Source organism: Haematobia irritans, chromosome 5 (genome assembly GCF_050003625.1).
Source record: "Haematobia irritans isolate KBUSLIRL chromosome 5, ASM5000362v1, whole genome shotgun sequence".
Classification (NCBI taxonomy): Eukaryota; Metazoa; Arthropoda; class Insecta; order Diptera; family Muscidae; genus Haematobia; species Haematobia irritans.
Genome location: NC_134401.1, coordinates 93,368,232 through 93,395,371, shown reverse-complemented (window position 1 = coordinate 93,395,371; position 27,140 = coordinate 93,368,232). Strand labels below are relative to the sequence as shown.

The 27,140-nt window shown below is 29.3% G+C and overlaps 1 protein-coding gene across 4 annotated transcripts in view; it reads right to left on the bottom strand.

Moving 5' to 3' along the window:
* Positions 1-27,140, bottom strand: part of Dll (homeotic protein distal-less) — a 144,987-nt gene that overhangs the window by 94,559 nt on the left and 23,288 nt on the right. For all 4 annotated transcript variants that reach the window (XM_075311162.1, XM_075311164.1, XM_075311161.1 and 1 more), the window contains 2 exons: positions 25,937-26,112; positions 13,984-14,186 (listed from right to left, as the gene is read on the bottom strand). In XM_075311162.1, coding sequence (XP_075167277.1) covers positions 13,984-14,186; positions 25,937-26,112 — 379 coding nt within the window. The remainder of the gene's footprint in view (positions 1-13,983; positions 14,187-25,936; positions 26,113-27,140) is intronic.

Sequence of the window (27,140 nt, the reverse complement as noted above, 5' to 3'; positions counted from 1 at the left end):
CACGTACCCAATTTCAATCAGATCGGATGAATTTTGCTATTCTAAGAGGCTCCGGAGGTCAAATCTGGGGATCGGATTATATGGGGGCCATATATAATTATGGACCGATATGGACCACTTTTGGCATGGTTGTTAGAGACAATATACTAACACCACGTACCAAATTTCAACCGGATCGGATGAATTTTACTCCTCTAAGAGGCTCCAGATGTGGACCAATTTTTGTATGGTCATTAGCAACACCATGTACCAAATTTCAGCCGGATCGGATGAAAGTTGGTTCTCTTAGAGGCTCCGCAAGCCAAATCGGGGGATCGGTTTATATGGGGGCTATATGTAATTATGGACCGATATGGACCAATTTTTGCATGGTTATTAGAGACCATATACTAACACCATGTACCAAATTTCAGCCGGATCGGATGAAATTTGCTTCTCTTAGAGCAATCGCAAGCCAAATTTGGGGGCCCGTTTATATGGGGGCTATACGTAAAAGTGGACCGATATGGACCAATTTTTGCATGGTTGTTAGAGACCATGTACTAACACCATGTACCAAATTTCAGCCGGATCGGATGAATCGCAAGAACAATCGCAAGCCAAATTTGGGGGTCTGTTTATATGGGGGCTATACGTAAAAGTGGACCGATATGGCCCATTTGCAATACCATCCGACCTACATAAATGCGATTATTACATTTCCATAAGAATCTGGAATATAAGACCTAAAATAATTCGTCTCTCTAAGGCAAATCTATACTGTAGACTATGGAAATTTGAATTGTATGGATTGGTATTTTCTCTTCAATCTTTATGCCTAATAAGCTCGTATGAAAATCATAAAAAAAGAATAACTTTGTCTCTTCTTTTCTTTTAATCTATTCTAATTCGTTCCCAATTCCTCATGACTTATTTATCTCTCATCCCTTTCTTTTATGAAATACAAAGAATGTATAAACATATATCAAAGTTGTTATTTTTTTTTTGTTTAATTTTACTTTTGCACGGACGTAGAATTAAAACGCGGACCACCTTCCGACACACTATCCACTTGGCAAAGTAGCTCTTATATACACACAGAAAACAGATTGGTTGTACTAACGAAAATTCTACATTCAGAGTTATATATCAGTTCTGACAATCTATTTACTTGGATCACAAGCAGTTTTTTGTCCTTAATACCATTTGGCTATAATTTCAATAGATTCTCAGTTGTAATTGAAAATAAATTATTGTAGCAACTAAATGTGTCTCTTTTGAAACATTTTATTTGAATTCGATTGATATGACCTACCTTAAATAAATTTCGTAACTCTCATTTAGTAGTCCTTACTGATATATGGTAGTCTCAGCCGAATGCCTTTTGATGAATTTCTCAAATGTCATTTCTATTTGAACAAATTATTTATTATTCAAATAAGACATTTTTATTTGTTTCAAATTAAAACTAATTTATGCTACATCGTAGCATAAAACAAAAAGCATATACATAGTATATAGGATGACAATATAGACTGTGGATTTTAACTGTTCATGGCGCCTCCCGTTTTGTATCAGGCAATCCAAGATATGATACATGTGTGGATATGTTCTGAAATTAGTTTTATTAACTCCAACATGGATACATGTACCCCAGCACTTTCTAATTTTATTTGTTAATATCCATATAATAGTGGCCTATTTTTAAGGTATGTAACATTATGTACTCTGGACACAACTTTGTGCAGAGCAATCAGCTCGGAGCAACCAGTGATTTAGTTCTGCCGTTTAAGAAGCTACATTTCAGAGACGAATGCAGTTGGATGTGGAAAATCTTACTAAATCTGAACGATTTTATCAATGTGTTCACACCACGAATGTTCAATTACTGATATCCATAAAAATTACAAAATATCTTTGATGCTGCTGAAATCAGGTACATAATGACCGGGAAAATAACAGGGTTGCAGCAACCATGTTACAAGTTCACCGTCAAAAAAAATTTTTTGCTCTAAGAATCTGGGTGTGGATACATTTTGATGCAATAAATAGAGATTCTGGACAAAAATTGTTATCTACTAATTACATACATTTAGCGTGTTTAGAATTATTTGTACCACTATAAATATATGTAAATAAAATAAAATATAATATTTAACGGTGAAGTAATTGATTTTTAAATATATTTTTAATTCGGTCATGAGTATTATTTAGGTTGGGCAACACAACCGAATGATAAAGGTAGTCACAACCAATATCGTCGGCACACCCAACCAACACCATATGTGGTATTAGTTGTGTTGACCGAATCATTCGGATGACACAACTGCCAACTGATAGTAGCTGCAACTGCCAAAAGGAGGTTGGCAATAAATTCGGTTGTCACAACCAATCTGTATTCTCTGTGTATCATCAATGTCCATAGTAATCAGCATATAAGCGTCGCTTAAGTTTTATGTTGGGCGCCAGTTATACTATTTAAGTTAGATAATGAGGCACTAAAGAAAAATAAGCAAAATAACAGTATATTGTTAATACAATTGGCGCCCAAAGCAATCAATTGGCTTCGGAGATTTTTTTTTTTTAAATTATGAGAAAACTTAGTCCAATGAGCAAAGTATTGACCGAAAATGGAATCGACCTGAACTCATTGATGAGTTCGTTTCCTTTGATCCAGCCTGGTAGCCTAGCAGATGCTAAGCGGTGGCGCCCGAGCACAGCGGAGACATTTCAACACTATGAGGCCTATGCATATACAACAAATAATTTTATCTTAAATTTTATTTTAAAAAATTATTTAATATTTTAACCTTTTTAAGACTTATCTGCCACTTGATAGAAAATAAGTTGCAAATGTCTTTTTTCCGGTTAACATAAACTGAAAATTTTTCAGCAATTAGGTGCCTTATAGACGTATGGAATATATAGGCAAGACGTCAATAGAACGGTTTAAAAAAACGTCAACCAACGTAATGCTTCATGAAAATGGGAGAAAAAACTATATAAAAAACTATCATCCAAATTTTCAAGGGAATATATTTTTGGCAATAATACTAGGTCACCTTTTATCACGAGCCATGTAAGCATAAACAATGAACAAAATATTTTCACTTTTACAGATAAATAAATTTTGCGGATTTCTCTTGCTCCAGTGCCCCTATATCAAATTAATTAAATAATTTACATAAAAATTTGTTATACCAACACCAAAACAACTACGGCAAGCACCACATCCAACATGGTTTAACGTCATCAATTTCATCAAGAAATTTTAAATGCAACACCCACATGTGAAGACTTGAAGCGCATTACAAAAATGCAAAACAAGTTTTCTACAGTTTTTTGAAAACTTAAAGCAAAACTGAAAACTTGTTCCTCAAGTTCTGAAAACAAACGAATACCCCCCGAGAGGGTGGGCTAAAGGATAGAAATCCACGCAGAAAAAAAAAAATTAAAATTCGATGCAAAACCTTTACGAGCTGTAAATTTGTTTTTGTTTGTTCTCTTCATTCATCGTTCTATGATAGTTTAGAATTTTTTTTGTTTGTTTCGAGCTTGTTGGCAGCATGTGTTATTCTGGAAGGCCTTAAAAAACCCCTTTAGCTTGCGGTTTAGCAAACAACCACAACAGACCTATAGAGCTAATTCAATTAGGATATACACGCCCACTATCAATAAATTTATCAAAATGGTTGCAAAAAAAAAACGCAAGCATTTACTCACTCACTCATACACAAATGTTGGAATCTATACAACGAAATGAAAGCTAAACTCTCGCTCAGCCGCTTGAGTGCCATATGAGGGTGATCCAGTCATTCATTAAACGGTGGCATTGTAACTAAATAATAGTTGCCAAGTTTAAGTAAATTATTATGTTAAGCCAAAGGAATAAAGTTGAGCATAATTGAAGTGTGGGAAAATCAGTGTTGGTGAGTAAGGGAACCATAAAGGCAATATGGCGCCCGAGCTTAAATCTTTGTTACTCGATATCTTTTTTTTTAATTTATAAAATTTTCCTAACATTATAAAATGTTACCTACTGAGGAATAAAGACAGTGTATTCCTAAGGAACATTAGCTACCGAGGAATAAAGACAGTTTATTTATACTTTTTATCCTTGGCGCCCGAGCATACACATGAAACACTTTATTAGATACTGCCTTTTTATATACTGATCCGAACGACTCAGAATGAGCGCCTTTCAGAGTAGGTGAGTTGGGGATTCATAATAGGAATGGCGCCCGAGCATAAATCTTTTTTTTTTTAAGATATCGTTTTTGATTAGTCAAATCTTAACAAGACATATGTCTACAGAAAGGAACATTAGTTAGCGAGGGATAATGACAGTTTAGTCCTAACTTTTTTTATATTTGGCGCCCGAGCATACAGATTCAATATGATAAGGATAATGTTGTGTTATGTCTAAAAATTTAAGCCTTTTAACAACGCTTTTGGCGTTAATCTCTATATCATATTGTGATGGGTTACAACTATTTCACATTGTATGCTACTTTTGCCTTCTCTGGATTTCAACCTTTTTGAAAAAAAAACTTAAAGCCAATTTCTTCTTTTTCCATTCTTTAGAGTGTCTCTTGAGGATTCTAGAAAGTTTTATTCAACATAAATAACACCAACATGAAAAACAATCAATAAACAACTTCCGGTTTTGGTTTCCGTTTCTTAAGTTTCCATAGTTCATTGTTTAGGAGTGAATGTTAAGCGAAAGGGCGGTTTTAATTAGTGGCCAAAGTAAACTGAAACTGCACACAAGCCAACAACCAACAAGAAAAATATATTGGCAAGGACGAACGCCTGCAACAGAAACTGACCCCTTTTTTTTCGCTCTCGTGACATAGCCTTTGCCAACAGGACAGTGGAGTGAAGCACATGGCGATTGTGCAAACAAAAATTGCCTCAAGCGTATGCTCAAAAAACAAGGAGACAAGACAAAAAGCAAAACTTTTATGACCATATAACAACGACATGCGGCTAATATTACATTAACCTCCTTATTTTGAGACTATATTGTCCAAGAGTACAGGCCAAGTGTTGTTTATAACTAACTTCAGAGATGTTGTCGTCTGATATCCTAGTCTTGACTTGAGTGAAGTGGTCTCTTGATGCATTGTGCTGGTATAGCCTTTTCTGCAAGCTTTGAAAGTCGATAACAGTTAAAATGTAAACTAACAGTTACACCCCAAAAACGCATTCTGAAGGCCATAAATTAATTTTCGTTTTCCTTTTTTTGGGAGTTTCCCCCGGTTTTTTGTTAGGTTTCTTCCTTGGGTCTCAATGTGCAAAGTTCATTAACTTGTTTAATTAACACTATTTTAGTCTTAACGCCCGACAGTTATTTGTCTTGTTTGCTCGAGTGTAGTCTTATATGACACTAGGATGATGGGACAACCCTTCCATCACTCTAAACTATAGCACGAAAGTTAATATATTTTTTTTTAATTTATTATTTATTAAAATTGGGTGTATTTCCTGTTATGGAAAAATGTGAGAGAGCAACATTTTTTTTGCTTGGAAATTTATGGCTCAATTTGGGAGAAGAGAAAATAACTACACTGGGAAAGAAATACCAAATATTTTTGTAAAAACAATAACAATAAGCTATTTCATTTAAATTTACTTTTAATTAATTGAGTTTAATTCAACCTAATTTAAATTATATTAATTTCATTCACTTCAGTTTAGTTTAATTTAAAATAATCAAATTTAATTTTATTTATTTTAATTGAAGTTAGTCTAATTAACATAATGTTAATTTATGCTAAAGTAAACTAAACTTATTTATTTTGTAAATATATTATTTTGATTTAATACACATACGTTTTATTTATTTTTTTTTTTTTGTAAATGCTTGAAAGGTAAATTAAGATATCAAGACAGATAGTGGCTATGCAAATAAATTTAATTAAAAACTAAAAAAAAAATAATTTAGTAAAATTAATTAAATTATTTTTTTTCAAATTTATCTAATTTAAAGAAATTAATTAATATAATTTAATTTATTTGAATTTAATTATTATATTTTTTTTAGTTTTATTCAAATTTATTTAATACTGATAACGGCTATGCAGACAGAGAATGATTGGTGGGAAATCCCCTGTTGAAACCTGTATATCTATCTTCAAATACAGATGGCGCCCAAGCATTTACTTTTTTTAACATAATAACAAATAATATTTTAAGTATTAAATTACATTAAGGAAAAATAAATTTAATGGTATATAAAATAAATTTTAATGGTATATTTTGAGGCACAACAACAAACATAATTAAATTGAATTAAAACAAAATATTAATTTTTAAAAAAGTTATATTAAATTATTTTTAATTTTAATAATAATAATTTGATTAATTTATATGGATTTTTTTAATTTTATTAAGAAATAGAAATAAAAATTTAACATGCTTCAATATGAAAATTAATTTAATTAAAAAAAAAATAAATTTAATTTTATTTTATTTTATCCTTATTTAATTTGGTTTATTTTATATAATTTAGTTAAGTTAAATTAGTTTCATTTAACAGGCTTCACTTTTACTTATATTTGGGTCGAAAACCTTTGTAGTTAGTACCCTACATTCTGTCATTATTTATATTCATAATGTATTATGGTTATAAATATTATATAAAAATAAATAAATTTTATTTATATTATTTATTTAATTTAATTAATATAATATTTTTATTTAAATTAAAATTTTTAATTTTTTTTAATTTTATTCAAATTTACTTAGTTTATTATTTTATTTATTTAGTACTGATAAAGATAATAAAAAGTCAGTGTTGATCCCTTTATATCTATCCTCAAATACAGATGGCGCTCGAGTATATATATTGTATAACATAATAACAAATAATTTTTTAATTATTAAAATACATTAAGAAAAATAAATTAAAACAAATTGATGGTATATTTGAAAGTTCATTCAAAAAAATAATAATAATAACAATTAAATTAAATTACCATGAAACAAAATATTAAGTTTATTGAATTACTTTTCATTTAATTAATATTTTTCATTTTATATTAATTTAATTTAATTTATTTAAAAAAAATTCATTAATTCATTATGATTGTAAATATATAAATAAATAAATTAATTTATTTTAGTACTGTAGTAAGTTTAATTACATTAATTTAATTTAATATAAAAATGATTATCTTTAATTACATTATATTTAATTAAAAAAACAATAATATAATTGATTTTATTATATTTTTTATAGTAGTTACATAATTTATTTTAGTATGGAAATTAATTTAATTAAAAAAATAAATTTTATTTTATTCTTGTTTAATTTGGTTTACTTTTATATAATTTAGTTTAGTTAAATTAGTTTCATTTAACAGGTTTTACTTTTATTTATATCAATTATTTAATTTAATTAATATAACATTTGTATTTGAATTATTATTTTTTTTTTTTAATTTTATTCAAATTTATTTAGTACACAGAAAAAAATATCACGAAAATATTTCCAATTAAAAAGTTAATTGAAGTTGAACATTTTTTCAATTAACAAATTAATTGATACAATTAACTTTTTAATCATGATAGAAACATTAAGTTAATTAAGTCAATGATTGAAAATTTTTTAATTTTTAATTAAAAAATTAATTGATACAATTAACTTTTTAATCAAATTCGGAAGACTAATTCAGTTAAAAACAAGTATATACGGCCGTAAGTTCGGCCAGGCCGAAGCTTATGTACCCTCCATCATGGATTGCGTAGAAACTTCTTCTAAACACTGCCATCCACAATCGAATTACTTAAGTTGCGGTAACGCTTACCGATGGCAAGGCATCTTAAAACCTCCTAACACCATCTTCTCAATTGTATGACAAAATTTTCTATAGAAAGAAAATTTTAACAAAATTTTTTATAGAAATAAACTTTTGACAAAATTTTCTATAGAAATAAAATCTTGGTAGATTATTTTTGGCTCGAGTGGCAACCATGATTATGAACCGAATAAAATTTGAACAAAATTTTCTATAGAAATAAAATTTTGACAAAATTTTCTATAGAAATAAAATTTTGACAATGATGAAAATTTTATTATGAACCGAATAATATTTTAACAAAATTTTCTCTAGAAATAAAATTTTGACAAAATTTTCTATAGAAATAAAATTTTGACAAAATTTTCTATAGAAAAAAATTTTGGTAGATTATTTTTGGCTCTAGTGGCAACCATGATTATGGACCGATATGGACCAATTTTTGTGTGATTGGACCAATTTTGGTATGGTTGTTAGCGACCATATACTAACACCACGTTCCTAATTTGAACCGGATCGGATGAATTTTGCTCCTCCAAGAAGCTCCGGAGGTCAAATCTGGAGAACGCTTTATATGGGGGCTATATATAATTATGGACCGATATGGACCAATTCTGGCACGGTTGTTAAAGATCATATACTAACACCATGTTCCAAATTACAACCGGATTGGATGAAATTTTCTTCTCTTAGAGGCTCCGCAAGCCAAATCTGTGGATGGGTTTATATGGGAGCTATATATAATTATGGACCGATGCGGACCAATTTTTGCATAATTGTTAGAGACCATATGCTAACACCATGTACCAAATTTCAGCCGGATCGGATGAAATTTGCTTCTCTTTGAGGCTCCGCAACCCAAATCTGGGGATCGGTTTATATGGGCGCTTTATATAATTATATAATTATGGACCGATGTATTTTTGTATGGTTGTTAGCGACCATATACCAATACCATGTACCAAATTTCAGCCGGATCGGATGCAATTTGCTTCTCTTTGAGGCTTTGCAAGCCAAATCTGGAGATCGGTTTATATGGGGGCTATATATAATTATGTACCGATATGGACCAATTTTTGCATGGTTATTAGATACCATATACCAACATCATGTACCAAATTTCAGCCGGATCGGATGAAATTTGCTTCTTTTTCGGCTCCGCAAGCCAAATCTGGGGATCGGTTTATATGGGGGCTATATATAATTATGGACCGATGTGGACCAATTTTTGCATGATTGGTAGAGACCATATACTAACCGCATGTACCAAATTTCAGCCGGATCGGATGAAATTTGCTTCTCTTAGAGCAATCGCAAGCCAAATTTGGGGGTCCGTTTATATGGGGGCTATACGTAAAAGTGGACCGATATGGACCAATTTTCGCACGGTATTTAGAGACCATATACCAACAACATGTACCAAATTTCAGCCTGATCGGATGAAATTTGCTTCTTTTAGAGCAATCGCAAGCCAAATTTGGGGGTCCGTTAATATGGGGGCTATACGTAAAAGTGGACCGATATGGACCAATTTTTGCATGGTTGTTAGAGACCATATACCAACATAATATACCAAATTTCAGCCGGATTGGATGAAATATGCTTCTGTTAGAGGCTCTACAAGCCAAATCTGAGGGTCCCTTTATATGGGGGCTATACGTAAAAGTGGACCGATATGGCCCATTTTTAATACCATCCGACCTACATCGATAACAACTACTTGTGCCAAGTTTCAAGTCGATAGCTTGTTTCGTTCGGAAGTTAGCGTGATTTCAACAGACGGACGGACGGACGGACGGACATGCTTAGATCGACTCAGAATTTCACCACGACCCAGAATATATATACTTTATGGGGTCTTAGAGCAATATTTCGATGTGTTACAAACGGAATGACAAAGTTAATATACCCCCATCCTATGATGGAGGGTATAAAAATGCTAATATGTTTTTTAATTTTTAATTAAAAATGTATTTCAAACAACCATTTTTTAATCCAAATAAAAACTCTAAGCCAATTCAGAAAGTAATTAAAAATAGTTACCTTTTTTAATTAATAATAAATTAAATTAAATTAACTAAATAAATTAATTGAGTTTTGCAATCAACATCAATTACATTTTTAATTGAATCAATTAAAAATTTAATTGAAATTAATTTGAAAATCAATTAATTTTTTAATCAAGAATTTTTTCTATGCCCAATTAAAACTGTGATTGATACTATCATTTTCGTGATTGAAGACATTTCAATTAAAAAATTAATTGGATCACTTAATTTGGTGATTGAATCAGAATTTTTTTTTTTTTTTTGTGTGTACTGAGACAGATTATAAAAAGTCAGTGTTGAAGCCTGTATATCTATCCTCAAATACTGATGACACCCGAGCATATATATTGTATATATATTATATATTGTTATTATGTTAACAAATAATTTTTTAATTATTAAAATACATTAAGAAAAATAAATTCAAATATATTGATGGCATATTTTAAAGTTCATTAAAAAAAAAATAATTAAATTAACATGAAACAATATATTATGTTTATTGAATTACTTTTCATTTAATTAATATTTTCTAGTATTGTAGCAATTTTAACTACATTAATCTAATTTAATATAAAAGACATTACCTTTATTTACATTACATTTAATTAAAAAAAAAAACTTAATTGATTTTATTATATTTTTTATAGTAGTTACATAATTTAGTAGTTAAAACATTTCTTTAAAATAATAATTTAATTACTTTTGTTACATTTTTATTTTATTTTATAATAATTTAATTTAATTTAATTTAATTTAAAATTCGTTGTCATTGAAGGAACAGATTATTTTTAATTTGTTCGATAGAATAACAGCCTGTTTCTGTATGTCGAACGAGCTCTATCGATCGACTGAAATGGAGACAAACAGCTGAATTTATAACCAAAAATCAGCTGTTTCTGTGCATTTCAGTCGATCGATAGAGCTCGTTCGTCATACAGAAACAGGCTGTTAATATTTGAATCAACCAAGTCCTTTTTCTGTGTGTGTATTAAGCTGAAGAATTTAAACGATATTAAGTTGAACTATTTCTTTTATTTTCCTTTTTATATTCTTGTTTGAGGAATAAAGGTTTATTGATTTCCTCACTTTATTGTAAGGCATTGTCGTTTTTATTTTTCCTTTTAAAGTTAAGCTGTCTAATAAAGTAACACAAAACCGAGGGGGCGTGTCAAAAAATAAACAGCAAAAAAAAAACAACTGGTTAAGCATTAAAAAATATTGACTAACAAAGCCACCACGATATGACTTTGCTTTTAGAGTTACAAAAAAAATAGCTAAGTTTGCATGTCTTTGGGTTTGTTGTGGTATTTGTACTTTAACTCTCCTTTGTTTATTGTTATCGCCTGTAGTTTTCTAGGGAAAAATTCTAAACAAAAAATATCAACAAATTTACAACAGCAAAATAAAAAGACTGCCTCATGCCATTTTTGGCCACAAAGTTGTCTGGTCTTGTTAGCTTGATAAAATATATATATAGCTAAAACCTAAGGTGAGATATTAGAATTTTAAATACACTTAGAGAAATTTCAAATTCATAACAGCAAAATAAAAAGACTGGCTCATGCCATTTGTGGCCACAAAATTGTCTGGTCTTAAAACCATATGAGATATTAGAATTTTAAATACACTTGGAGAAATTTGAAATAATTTTCTTTGCTTTTAATTTTTTTACTTTAATACAAAATATATCTTTATTTTATTTTAAAGTAAAAAACTTAAAATTATTATTTTTTTTTTATTTTTTTTTTAATTGTTTCTATTTACTAAAATTTTATTTCAAGTTGTTTTCCTTTCATGCAATAGATTGACAGCTGTCTAGTAGATATCAATCGGTTGTTGTTGTTTTTTTTCTTATTAAACCAAAAAAATGCAGGTTTCGTTGTTTATTTTATTATTTAAATATATGCATGAAATGTGTATATGTTTATATTAAGACAATCTCCTTTTTTAATATGTTTTTTTTGTTTGTTAAGTATTTAACGCCTTAGGCGTTAAGTGAAGCATGCAAATATTGTTTCGGCCAATATGTTTGTTAGTTGTCGATGCAGGTTTTTTAAATGCTAAAAGGTGGCTTTTGGTTAAGTTAAGAAACTCGTAAAACATTCTATTTTGAGAAGAATTTAAAATATCGCTGTGTTGAGCTGCACCGAAACACATATACCCTTCAAAATAGATTTGTATTATTATAATCGTACTAATTTAAAAAGCATAATCAAAAATGTAAATACACTCAAAAAAAACTTTACTTGGATTCAAAGATTTTGACCTTCCTTTAAGGATATTGGTATTGATTCCGAGCCAAATATGCGGCTTGTTTAAAATAAAGAAATTTTTTACGGAATACACTCAAAAAAACTTTACTTGGATTCAAAGATTTTGACCTTCCTTTAAGGATATTGGTATTGATTCCGAGCCAAATATGGGGCTTCTTTAAAATAAAAAAATTTTTTACGGACCTCTCTGGCTTTAAATCTAGGATCGATAAAATTAAAATTGGATGCAGATCTCATTCTTCGAATTTTTATTCTCTGTTTGAAGTAAGGATTATAAACTTTCTTTTAATTAGAATGTAATTATTTTAAAGAATTTTGTCCTTAGCATTCCATATTAGGTCAATATTTTTTTCAGTGTACACCATTCCATATTCCAACTTCAGCTAGGAAAAATTCTGAACATACGATATTAAACCGCGATTCAGTGTTGCCAGTATTGGGGATTTTCCCCTAAATCTGGGATATTTATAGGAGAACTTTTTGATTTGGAACTCTCAGTTTTAGTTCTCGAGCATTTAGAATGCAAGTCCAAGTCCAAGATAAATATTTGATGACTTTATATCCAAAATTCATGCTAATGAGGGCTTGTACCGGATGATATTTTGAACACCCGTCTTCGGTAACTCGTAAACTGGCTTAACAAAAATTTCATATTTTTTCAAATTTTTAGATTTTAACGGATTTTCTACAGCAGAGTCTATTCCTTTTTTCCCAAAACTTGACAAAAATTTATTGGGGATTTTGGGGGACAAAAGCCAGGGAAATAATGGTAATAGTGCCTCGATTTACTATAAAAAAATTAGATTCCTATCTCAACTATAATTTCTATAATTTTAAGATGTAAAATCAGGAGACGGGTATATTTTGGTACTGTACCCAACTACAAAGTTAAGAACAGGGCTGTTTTCTTTTAGCACTGGATACCCTAAAAGTACTCGCTTATCCAGGACATCTTCAAAAATATGCAACACTGTCATCAGCTGTTTAAAAACAATCATAGAATAGAAGTGCAATCTTGAATTTTTAATGTATGAAATGCTCCAATTAGTAATAAATATGCTGCGATTATTTATGGCACTGCACCACTTTGAATTTCATGTTTTTCAATAAATTAGTCACAATAAATTGCTGTTGTGAATCGATGAAGCGTCACTTTATCAAAATACAATCTGGCAATATCGATGCGACTTGCATTGATGAGATATTCCGCATAGAACACCAGTGCAACGATGTTCTGGATAGTCCATACAAATGTTGCATCCAGTGCAAAAAGAAAACAGTCCTAATAAAAGATCTAAAAAATAAATTGACCATTCAAGGTCATCAATCAAAAAGTTACACCCGTTAAGTTTTAAATATCTTAAGACTATTGAGGTATTTGTATTAATTTTAATTAATTTTGCATTTATTTTATTTTTCCAAATTTCTAACATTTTACACAAAATCAATCAATTATTCAATATTCATTCAAGACCCTTATGAATAAACATGAAATAAAATTAATTTGCAATCATTGTAAAAGAATTGTAAATTCTAATTTATATAAAAAAAAAAAAACTATCTCATTAAAAAATTAACTACTTTAATTGCCATCATACTAATCCATATTCATATCGATTCATATTAAAAATTCAATGAACTAAATTCACTTTTTATTCTCCTCGCAATCGATTAAATTGACAAAAACATTTATATGACCATAAACAATTGGCATATAACAATTTTATCTTGACATTAGAAACTATAACAAAAGGGTTTACTAACAATAACGTATCGATCTTTCGATTTCCGTTGTGATTGGAAATTTCTCGATTAGATTCCATATGAAAGGTCAGATGGACAAGAGAAAAATGCAAAAAAAATAGAAATGAAACTAACCTGTGTTTGAGTCAGACCCAGACTCGCCGCTAATTCTGCACGTTCTGGTAAGGCCAAGTACTGTGTACGCTGGAAACGACGATTTAATTGCTGCAATTGCAGTGAACTGTATATGGTGCGGGGTTTGCGCATTTTCTTGCCTTTACCATTAACACGTAGGCCGGAATCTTCGCATTTGTCCGATATGGAAAAATCTGAGAAATCTAAAAAGGGAGAAGAAGGTAAAAAATTTGGAAATTAAGGCATCATAGAAAAACTATAAAAATATTGGTGTAAATTTTAGTTAAATATTTTTGGTTTAAGTAAATATAATTTAATTTAATGTTTACATAATCTAATTTGTTTAACTTAATTTAGTTTTATAAATTTAACTTAATTTAAGAATATTCCGTTTTTATTATTTACTCTCATCAAGTTGATTTAATGCAAATTTCTGTTAATTTTAAATTCATTTGAAGTGTTATCAATTTACCTTATGAAATCGTTAAAACAGAAAAATATAAAAATGCTAAATATACCCTAAAAACTATTTGTGTTTGTATTTTTTTCTAAATTTAATTTAATTTAATGCTATTTAGTTTAATTTAATTTAAACTAAATTATGAAATTTCATTAATTTTTTACTTAATTTTATTTAATTAAATTCAATTTAGTTTTGCTTTTATTTTTAATTAATTTATTCATTTAATTTAATTCAATTAGATTTTATTAATCTAATTATTTATTTAACTCTAATTAATTGAATACTTAGTTAATTTAATTTTTATGTAATTTTAAAATAATTTAGCCTAATTTAAATGTGTTTAATTTATATTATATTCTAATTTAATTTAATTTAATGCTATTTGGTTTAATTTAATTTAAACTAAATTATGAAATTTCATAAAATTTTTATTTAATTTTATTTAATTAAACTCAATATAGTTTTGCTTTTATTTTTACTTAATTTATTCATTTAATTTAATTCAATTAGATTTTACTACTCTAATTATTTATTTAACTCTAATTAATTGAATATTTAGTTAATTTAATTTTTATGTAATTTTAAAATAATTTAGCCTAATTTAAATGTGTTTAATTTATATTATATTCTTTAATCTCTTTTTTTATTTAAATTTCCATTAATTTAAATTTAATTTGATTTTATTTAATTAATTAATTTAATTATTTTTTAGTTTAATCGAATTTCATTTTTCTTTATTAGATACAATTGAATTAAGATTTTTATTTGATATATTTTTTTATTCAGTTTATTATTTTTTTTCAAATTTAAATTGTTTTAGTTAAATAAAAGCATAAACTGGTATACCATATTTTTCTTGTTTCTATTTCATAGTATGTTTTATCTGTAATGCACTCAGCGACCATGCTTTGTATAAAGTGGATACGCGATGTGTATCCATTTTTGTTTGATTGTGTTTTTTCAATTTTTATAAATTTAGTCTAATTTTTGATTTTTTTGTTTAATTACTTAATTTATTTCATATTATTTATTTATTTTTTTTTTGCTTGAAACTGATAACGTAGTCTAAATGATACAATTAAATTTTTAATCAAATTAAATAAAAAATAAAGCCAGTTGAGAAAATTATTGAAAATTATTGAATGTTTACGTTTTAATTAAAATATTAATTATCACAAATAATATTTTATATAAATTATAATATATTCCCAATTAAAAATATAATTGAAAACTTGGAAAATAATTAAATTCTATAAATTGATTGAAACCATATAAGACAATGCTCTAATAAAATTACAAGAAAATTTTTAACTAAATATTTAATTGTCACACATAATATTTTAATTAAATAATAATATATTCCCAATTAAAAATATAATTGAAAACTAGGAAAATAATTAAATTCTGTAAATTGATTGAAAACACATAAGAAATGCTCTAATAAAATTACAAGAAAATTTTTAACTAAATATTTTTTAATTAAAACAATTAAAATTTAAATAAATAATTGGTAGCCTCAATTAAATAATTTATTAATAATTAGTTAAATAATTAATTAAATTAAATAAAAAATAAAGCCTGTTGAGAAAATTATTGAAAATTATTGAATGTTTATGTTTTAATTAAAATATTAATTATCACAAATAATATTTTATATAAATTATAATATATTCCCAATTAAAAATATAATTGAAAACTTGGAAAATAATTAAATTCTATAAATTGATTGAAAACATATAAGAAAATGCTCTAATAAAATTACTAGAAAATTTTTAACTAAATATTTTTTAATTAAAACAATTAAAAGTTAAATAAATAATTGGTACACACAAAAAATTTTTTTCTGATTCAATCACGAAATTAATTGATCCAATTAATTTTTTAATTGAAATGTCTTCAATCACGAAAATGATAGTATCAATCACAGTTTTAATTGGGCATAGAAAAAATTCTTGATTAAAAAATTAATTGATTTCATTACCAAATTTCAATTAAGTTTTTAATTGATTCAATTAAAAACTTAATTGATGTTGATTGCAAAACTATTTTCAATTACATTCTGAATTGGCTTAGAATTTTTAGTTGGATTAACAATTGATTGTTTGAAAAAAAAATTAATCAAAAATTTAATCACTTTTATAACTGACTTAGTCTTCCGAATTTGATTAAAAGTTAATTGTATCAATTAACTTTTTAATTAAAAATTTTAAAATTTTCAATCATTGACTAAATTAACTTAATGTTTCTATCTTGATTAAAAAGTTAATTGTACCAATTAATTTATTAATTGAAAAAATTTTCAACTTCAATTAACTTTTTAATTGGAAATATTTTGGTGATATTTTTTTCTGTGTAGCCTCAATTAACTAATTTATTAAAATTAAAAAAAATTAAAATTAATTATTTTATAACTGAATCTATAAAAAAAAATTAAAAATGTCTTATTAATTCTGTGATTGATGTTAGCATCTTTGTGGCAATTAAAAAATTAAATTGGAACAATTATTTTGTAATTAAAAATTTTTTTTTTGTATTTAAATTTAAATGGAATATTATAACTTTATTTATATCATTATCGATCATCTTCAGTATATCTTAGTTTACTTTATATATATAAATGTATATTCTATATATTTATAAATTTATGTTCTATTTTCATCTATATTTCTCTGGATTAAAATTTTTTTAAATAAAATTTTTAATATCATTAAAATTTTTAATGAAAGCTATTAGTTTTCTCTTTTATCAAGAAAATGTCTTTATAATGTTCCTCATTCGTCATAGTCGCACTTCATAATGATTCTCTTCATGTTGTTTTTTTTTTATCAAATTAAGTTGTTCGAAGATATAACTCCACAAACTACTAACACCAGTAATGGTTAGTTAGTGCAATACTGCATATACTTTCGTGTATTTGTAAAATATAAGCCGGCTTCAAAATTTATTATCTGTAGTCATAATTCCATATCAAGGTTGGCCATCATTAGCCATCAGAGCTTCAAAACATGTGTAAATGTTATTACTAATGGACAATTAAAACTCCAGGATGGAGCAGTGAGTGTATGTTAGTTATCAAGTATTCAATAATGAAAATGAAAAGATCGCTCTACTGCCATGGAATGAATATAAGCGTGTAAAGGCATACATTTGTCTATATCTATGCAATACATAAGAATACATATATTGCATATATTATCATTATTTAAGACCTCTAAAATAAAATATACTTGCAAATTGAAAACATTAAACCTAAAATAAAAGCACAAAATTCAATGGACGTATACAGAGACCACTGATCCAGACCACTAGACAGATAGACAAACATACAGACAGACAGACAGACACTGAAAAGAATGGTCTGTAATTAATTACAACGCCAAATGAAAACTTAATTACAGCAATTACAATTACCTAGCAGACACTTGAACTATACTCACACACAATCAGAGATACGCAGACACGCACATTTACCAACAAAGTATGGCACAATCCGTACATACATGTAAATGCATATGTGAACTGCTTTTCTATAATATTTGCACACATTTATTGTAATCCAATATTATATATTTAATACTATAATATTAATTTATTTTAATAGTATATTATTTTTTGGTACTATGTTTATCATATAAATTCTAATAATTGTAAATAAAGTAAAATTTAATTTATATGTATATATGTTATGTACGTCCGTAATTTCGGCCAGGCCGAATCTTATGTACCCCCTCCACCATGGATTGCATAGAAACTTCTACTAAAGACGGTCATCCACAATTAAATTACTTCTTAACATAATCTTCTAAATTGTAAGTTAGTCCATGCGGGATATATAGTAGACAAAAGAAAGGTCGATTAGATACGTATATATTCAGTTCTTGACCGATATATATATATATATAGGGAAGAAATAATTACGAACCGTTATGAACTTTTGTGCTGTAATTATAGAGCCAGATTTGAAATATGGGGGTCGCTTTATATGGGGGCTATATATAATTACCCAGCAAAAAATGGAGCACTATTTCAGCAGGATTCTAAGGGAGAGAGGCAGTACCAACTGCTTACAAAACAACCGAATAATCGCTGATTTTTGTGGGCGATGTCCCGATTTAGAGCAGCTTCTACATAGCGCTGATATAATTGCTCATTTTAATAGAAATATTGCCCAGAAGTGATATATAATCTTGCGTATAGCATTGTTGGCGTGAACAGCACAACCTTTCATGCATCTATACTACACGAATTGGATGCAGTAACGTAAACGAATGATCATAAACTAGTTCGATTACTCATTTACGTTATTGCCACCGATTCATGCAGTGTGGATGCACTGCCTACTTTATTGTATACCAAAAAGCGCAACTAAACTCTTACTGCTGAAGTATTCTTTGCTGGGTATGAACCCGAGTCTACAAAAAATGTCAGATTTTTTATTGTTTGGTAGATTGGTAGAATTCTTGTTAATTTGGAAGATTTTGCAAAATATTCCTCTCCAACTATGAAATGCTTCATAAATTTTCTATAGAAATAACATTTTGACAAAATTTTCTACAGAAATCAAATTCTGACAAAATTTTCTATAGAAATAAAATTTTGACAAAATTTTCTATAGAAATATAAAATTTTGACAAAATTTTCTATGGCAATAAAATTTTGGTAGAATATTTTTGGCTCGAGTGGCAATCGTGATTTTCTGTGATTGGGGATCGGTTTATTTGGAGGCCACATATAATATACATCGATACGGAGCAAATTTGGCATGGTTGTTATCGGCCATACACTAGCGAAATGTACCAAATTTCTACCGGATCGGATGAATTTTGCTCCTTCAGGAGGCTCCGGAGGTTAAATCTGGGGATCGGCTTATATGGAGCTATATATAATTATTGTCCGATATGGACCAATTCTGGCATGGTTGTTAGAGACCATATACATGCAAAAAAATAATTCTTTCCTCCCAAACGAAATTTTAGACAAAAACAAAGTTCGTTTCTCATTTGCTTTTCGCTGTAAGGAAGTGTATTTGGGAGAAAAGTATATACTTTTTGTGATAAACGTTTATTCTTTTCCAGGATGTAAAAACACAACAATTTCATAAGGATAAACTCAAAAAAAAAAAAAACATTGTTTTCCTGCTAATTGCATTTTCTCTCACATCTTTCTGACATCCACGATGTTTTTTTGTTCTTAACACCTTTTCCTGTAATACCAACAATGTAGAAGAAATTATACGAATTTATAAATTTTTAAACTTTTTTTACCTTTCGCCTGGACGGAGAATCGAACCGCGGACCATGCACTTTGTAAGCCAACACACTAACCACTGAGCTATGTACCTGTTATGGTCATCAATAGATAAATATCCATATAAGTTATATTTATATAGCATAGCTTGCGGCGCCCACGAACCGAATAAACAAAGTTTATTTAACAGAAACAAACATTTAGTGTGGCACCGTGGTGCAGTTCTTGCTACGTCCGACTTGCATTCCAAGGGTCGTGGGTTCGATCCCTGCTTCGACCAAAGTTTTTTTTTTTGGTTTTTTTTTTGTACATATATTCCAGATATGTTCGGAAGATTCCGAAAAAATGTTCAACATTACATTGTGGTACATTAAATTTTGAACTGTAAAATGTGTCTTATTAAAGACCTAAAGTCAGAAATGGACTGTGTTGTTGTTTCAAAAATAACTTTTTTTATTGAAAAAATAAAAATTTTGTAACAAGCGATTTTTTTTGGTGATAAAAGTTTAAAATTTTCGAAGCAATTCAAAAAATTCTAACAAAAGAAAAACGTTTTCGGTACACGTTTTCCGAACGTTTTTTTTTTCTTTGCGTGTACTTACACCGCGTACTAAGTTTCAACCGCATCGGATGAATTTTGCTCCTCTAAGAAGCTCCGGAAGTCAAATCTGGGATAGGTTTATATGGGGACTATATAAATTTATTGTCCGATATGGACCAATTCTGGCATGGTTGTTAGAGACCATATAGTAACACCACGTACCAAATTTCAGCCGGATCGGATGAAATTTGCTTCTCTTAGGGGATCCGCAAGCCAAATCTGGGGATCGGCTTATATGGGGGCTATATATAATTATTGTCCGATATGGACCAATTCTGGCATTGTTGTTAGAGACCATATACTAACACCATGTACCAAATTTCAGCCAGTTCGGATGAAATATGCTACACTTAGGGGCTCTGCAAGGTAAATCTGGGGGTCCGTTTATATGGGGGCTATACGTAAAAGTTGACCGATATGGCCCATTTTCGATACGATCTGACCTACATCAATAACAACTACTTGTGCCAAATTTCAAGTCGATAGCTTGTTTCGTTCGGAAGTTAGCGTGAATTCAACAGACGGACGGACGGACATGCTAAGATCGACTCAGAATTTCACCACGTCCCAGAATATATATACTTTATTGGGTCTTAGAGCAATATTTCGATGTGTTACAAACGGAATGACAAAGTCCTATGGTGGAGGGTGTAATGAAACTACTTTGCCGGAATTTCCAACAGTGTAACTGCGCCTACTGTACAATACCTGTTCTTTATTTCATGGTATCGAAAGCATTTCAGATATAGGTTAGATTAGGTTAGGTGGCAGCCCGATGTATCAGGCTCACTTAGACTATTCAGTCCATTGTGATACCACATTGGTGAACTTCTCTCTTATCACTGAGTGCTGCCCGATTCCATGGTAATCTCAATGACACGGGACCTCCTTTTTATAGCCGAGTCCGAACGGCATTCCACATTGCAGTAAAACCACTTAGAGAAGTTTTGAAACCCTCAGAAATGTCACCAGTATTACTGAGGTAGGATAATCCACCGCTGAAATACTTTTTGGTGTTCGGTCGAAGCAGGAATCGAACTCACGACCTTGTGTATGCAAGGCGGGCATGCTAACCATTGCACCACGGTGGCCCAGACATATCGATTTGAATCAAAAATAAAATAATATCACTATGTCAGAATATCCAGTATCAGATCTATGTATATGTAAATTAATAATTTAATTAATAAATAATTAAAATTGTGCTACGAATTTAGTTGTATTAAAATGAATTGATATAATTATTATCAATTGGTTTTAGTCAAGCATTAAAGCATCTTTGTGATAAAACGATTACTAGGATTATTTTAAGGGATTCTCTCAGTATAACCTCAATAGATTTTGTTTGCTCTTTTTTTTAAATTTCGCTTTTAACTTGAATTAAGTTTCATTGCTTGTTTTTTTGAAATTTTTATCTATCACTTCAATCATCCGATGACATAATTAAACGTTTCAAATAGTGACTGTAACTGCGTTTTGACAAACAGAAACAAAACAGACACACACACACACACATTCTAAATTTATTGTCTATGTTTCCGCATGAGCGAATTCAGATGGGACACATCTTCATAAATGGCAATGTGAAGCCCCCTTCGGATACAATTGTTCAAAAATTCACAACAGAAAAAAATAAAAAACAAAAACGTTTAACCTTGAGCAATTCAAAAAAAGTAGAAATTATTTGTACTATTTTTTTATCACTAATAAAAAAAATGTCCATTCTATTGACAATATTTGAACTGATTTCACAGTATTTAAAGTTTGAATGAGACGTTGGATAATTGTCACAATATGTGAAAATGAAAGAGACATTTACATTTGAAGTTTAGAGAATATTGACATACATTTGTCCTTTTATTATAAAAGAATTCGTAATAAGTCAAATAGGTTAGTTTATGTGGCAGCCCGATGTATCAGGTTCACTTAGACTCTTCAGTCCATTGTGATACCACATTGGTGAACTTCTCTCTTCAATAAATCAACTAGATGTGGGTGGTAAAGTAAATAAATTTAACTAATCACATTTTTTAAAATTTTTTATGAACAAACATCTCGTGATAACAATAAGCTACTTTGCAAACTATACAAAATACAAATAAACTTCAGATATAAAAATAATATAATATATTAGCCAGTAGCAATTCATAAACGATAATATTTCTGTTCTGTAAAAGTCAATATGGATTTGTAGCTTTGTATACAGAAAAGGGTTGACGTATCACCACCAATCCATTGAACTACGAACCTTGACACAGCAGGGAGTTGTCATCATCAACAATAATCAGTGTTTGCTTAACAATCTACCCCTGCTGTTAAATGAAATGACCAATTATAAGACCATAGTATTTTCAAATTAAAAGATCAATGAATGAATGAATCGATGGGCTTTCATATGCCTTGTTGTTGTTGTTGTTGAAGTCATTCGAAAGTAATAAAACAAAATACCGAAAACAAAAAGTCCTCTTATGTAGGTTTTTATGGTGTCGTTGTTTTTATTTTTGGTTCAACACCATGAGGAAGCATCTTTTTTTGTATTCACCATTTAAAGTCTAGCCTTTATTCAAAATATACCTTAAAAATTTCCAAAGACATCGTTTTGATTCATCTCTTCATCATCATCGTCATCAGTAGAAGCAGCAGCATCAGCATCCTCATTTCTGTGGGTTATTTCTGTTGTGGTCTTGTGTTAAAGTGCCATTGATAATTTTTCATTATAAGAGCTCTAGACAAGTGTGAATTTTGCCACAATCATACAGACATAAAACATTGATGATGACTGCAACAACAACAATGAGAACATGAAGAGGACAAAATAACCACTATACTTCATAATAAATCACACTTCAAATTAACAATAACCACAAACAAACAAACCTCAGTAACAGGAACAAAAAATTTGCTAATGTGTATAAGAAGTGTTTGTCAATAGGTTCTATCCAAAACGAATGCTGGAATTGAAGAACATTTGCCATGAAAATAAAATTGAGAAAATTTTGCTGAAAATGCTGATATCGCACCTAAATAGCGGACTCAACGATAAAAGTTCTGCAGCTCTTGTAATATCTGAAAGATGCTGCATTCATCGTCTAACTTAAGCTATTCTCCAATTCCCAACTATTTGCAGTAAATACCACTGTCACAATTTTTAATCCAGATGTTCAGACCTCCGAAATCGTGTTCTCGTCCCTGTCCTCTATGTTTGCGACAATCCAATATAGATTATGCTCATAAACATGTCGGGACGTCATATAGTCAGTTCTTATATGTTGTCAACTGACAGAAAGATACTGCATTCGTCATCCATCTTAAAGGACCCTCCAATTCCCAACTCCTGTGCTCTCGGCCATTTTCTATCTATTCGTAGAAATGTTTAGATCTCCGAAATGTATCTGGTCCTCGTTCCAGACCTCTAGGCTTCGGACTAGAGAATTTAGATTATCCTAATAAACATATCGAGACGCCATATGTTGTCCAATTGAAGAAAACAAAGATTGCAGTACGTCGGTATTTTGCGTTGTCTGACGCATTCAGGCCTTTCAGTCGAATGATATCATGCCAGGAAGGCATGATATTTATTCCATACGGTGGCTCCTATTTGATTGATTTGAGCTTGCAAAAAGGTTCGGCAATAGACTTCCTGTTGTTGGTTCTAAACAAAGTTTAGATGGAATAATTAATTGAATCAGTGAATTATATAAATTATATAAGTCTTCAAATTAAATTTTTCTTTTGTTTATTTTATCTTTTTCCAATTTGAAAGCAACTTGCCTTTATCAAATCCCTATCATTCCATTTGTATACCCTTTAACGTTGAATCATTTGAATATCTTAAATCAAATAAAAAAAAACACTTGATGTTTTGTATCTCTATTGTGATTTCCTTCTGTATAACTTTTGAAAATGTTTGCTTGAATAAGCTGAAAAAGTTTTCAAAACGCATTATCCGTATAATTCCCTTAGAGAAATATTCTCAAACGAAATACCCCACATCTATTGTTCTCAAATTTGGTTGGAGCTGAAAGATCTTCTGAAACCAGCATCAACACCTTTGACTTTCGATGACGAAGTATTATGACCACAATGCTGTTTAGTTGAATAAAGACGCACATGCTGAAAATGACGATGATGCTAACGCTGACACTGTTGATGAAACTGACATAGACTGTATGATTTTGGAGGGATCTTAAGTGGTTTCATGTTGATTTGTGATCAGCTCAAGTGTAGTAGGAGCTGTTGTTTTCGTTTTTAATGGACTGCTAAATTTTACTTGGTGTCAACGATGAAGATCATTGAGTTTTTTTCTTTGAGTGTAATGCAAATTCACAAGCAGTCTAGAGATCACAGGGTTTATGGCAGAGGGAATCGCAAAGATCATACAAACCACTTTCATTGAAGACAATAAGGCAGCATGAAGCAACAACAACAACGATGTAAAATTAAGATGATATATGTTATCAAGAGATTTATTAGGGATGCCAATATAAAGATGTTGATTTAGAAATACTGAAAATTTTATAATTTATTATAGTGGAAGAAAATTAAATTTAAAAAACAATTACAATTAATTCCAATATTTTTTTGTAAATTCCAAATTTCACCTTAACAATCTCTTGATGGGCATCCCTGTTTATCCCAACAATGAGATCTAGTATATCATCAATCTCAGTTCTTCAAGTAACTACAAATATGAGGGTGATGTGAATGTATTATGATCAAAAAGAACCACGAAAAGTTTATGTCGACATGTAAGAGACAAAATAAGATCTTTCACAACAAAGAAAGAAATTTACAAAGCATTTTCTCAAAACGAAAACTAAGAGAAAACTTGGAATTTCACAAAAAAATACACATGTTTAAAAAAAAACAAATGCATTATATATGAAACCCCCCCATATCTTGTTAATATTTTTGAAATATAATAAAAAAAACAACAAACACAAAAATAAAATGTCATATCTTCCATAGTAATCAATCACTTTTTTTGCTCAAGAGTGGCTATTCCATTTGAAGTGCTTAGCCATGTATTAATGTCATATAAATGTCCTTTTTCCTCAATTCCATGATAATAATCTTAGGTTTTTGGCTCATAAAACAAGCGTCTACTATGTCTGCTATAGGCCAGACTAAATCTATTGAGCAGTAAGGCTAAACCATCATTCAGACTGAATGGTCAGCAGTTGTACACTGGATGTATTAGCTACGTTTTTTTATATATATGATACAAAAAAACTGTCAAATTCATAATAAGTATTGATAAATCACCATGCAAAGACAAGGCAATAACAGGAAACCCATACCAAAAAGTGATCAACTACAAAGTAGACAAGAGTTTAGATAAAAAAAAAACGAAAACGTTAATGACTACATTTTTCTGGTAAGTTGAATAAAAATTAACCATAATATTATATATAGTGTTATAATGATGTTTATGTTTGTTATAGCGATTTGTTTTTGCGAATGAAATTAAAAAAAATGCAATGAACTATTAATCAAAAAAAAATCTTAAACTATAGTATAGAATTTTATATTTAGTTGAACTTCTTTGAACTAAAAGAGAAACATTTGTCTAGAGCTTCTTTAACCTGCATAGAATTTTTGACCCTTTACTTTTATTTTTTGCTTAAATTATTAACACTCACCATCCTTTGGTGGACTATTGCAGGGCGGCGCATAGCTTCCTAGGTGATAGCCTGAATATGAATTTTGATGCATGGGCGGGAATGGATAACCTAAAGCACTACGTGGACTGGGAAAACCGGAATCTTGACCACCTTGTGGTGCAAAATGTTGATAACCGCCACGAATGCCACCGTAACTAGAAAGAGAAAAATTAAATCGTTATATTAAGAAAATATTATAGCAAATAAGGGTATAGAAATGTAAATTCAATATTTTAACAAAAAAATTTCTATATTATAAATATGATATATTATTTATTGTATTATATGGAGCACCATAGTGATGCAATACGAGTTCAATCTCAGTTTTGGATGGTGACATTTCTGAGTGTTTTATTCATTGATAAGAGATTATTTCGTAATTGCTAAAATAAAAGGCTACCACTATAATTTGGCATAATCGAATGACACCAAATTATAATTATATTAACCAAGTCGTAGATTATTTGTAAAACTTTTAAAATAATATAAGAATATTTCCTTTTACTTAGGTTTGCTACGAATTTATCTGTAAGGTCGTTGGATTTTATATTTACGTTTAGTTCGAGGAATTTTTGAGACAGGCTTGCGATAAGGAAAATTTCATTGGGCTGGGAATTTTTTTTTTTTTTGAAAATTTTTTAAAATAATTTCTTAATTTTAAAAATTATAATAAAAATTAGACTAAATTATTTATTCCAAAAAAAAAGTATTGGCTCATTTTAATAGAAATATTGCTCAGAAGTGATATATAATCTTGAGTATAGCATTGTTGGCGTGCAGGAAAACAGCACTACCTTTCATGCATCTATACTGCATGAACTGGTTGCAATAACGTAAACGAATGATCATAAACTACACTGAAAAAAATATTGTCGTGAGGTCAAAGATTTCATGTCATTAAAATACGAATGCAAATTTGGCTTAGCATAGAAGACGCATTTCTCTAGTATAAAGTGTTTTTCCTTGACCAAAGGTCGATAAACTTTTCAATGAAGTCGTATTGTCCTTATAATTAAGTGATTTGATTTAAAAATGGATATCATAACATGAAAGAAAAAAATGTTTGGGCTAAGGTCAACTTGACTTTAATAATTTAGAAAAAATCTTTAAATTTAATGAAATTGTCTTAAAATTTGTTGTCTTTTTGCATCTTGACTACAAAGCAAATATAGGACATGTTTTT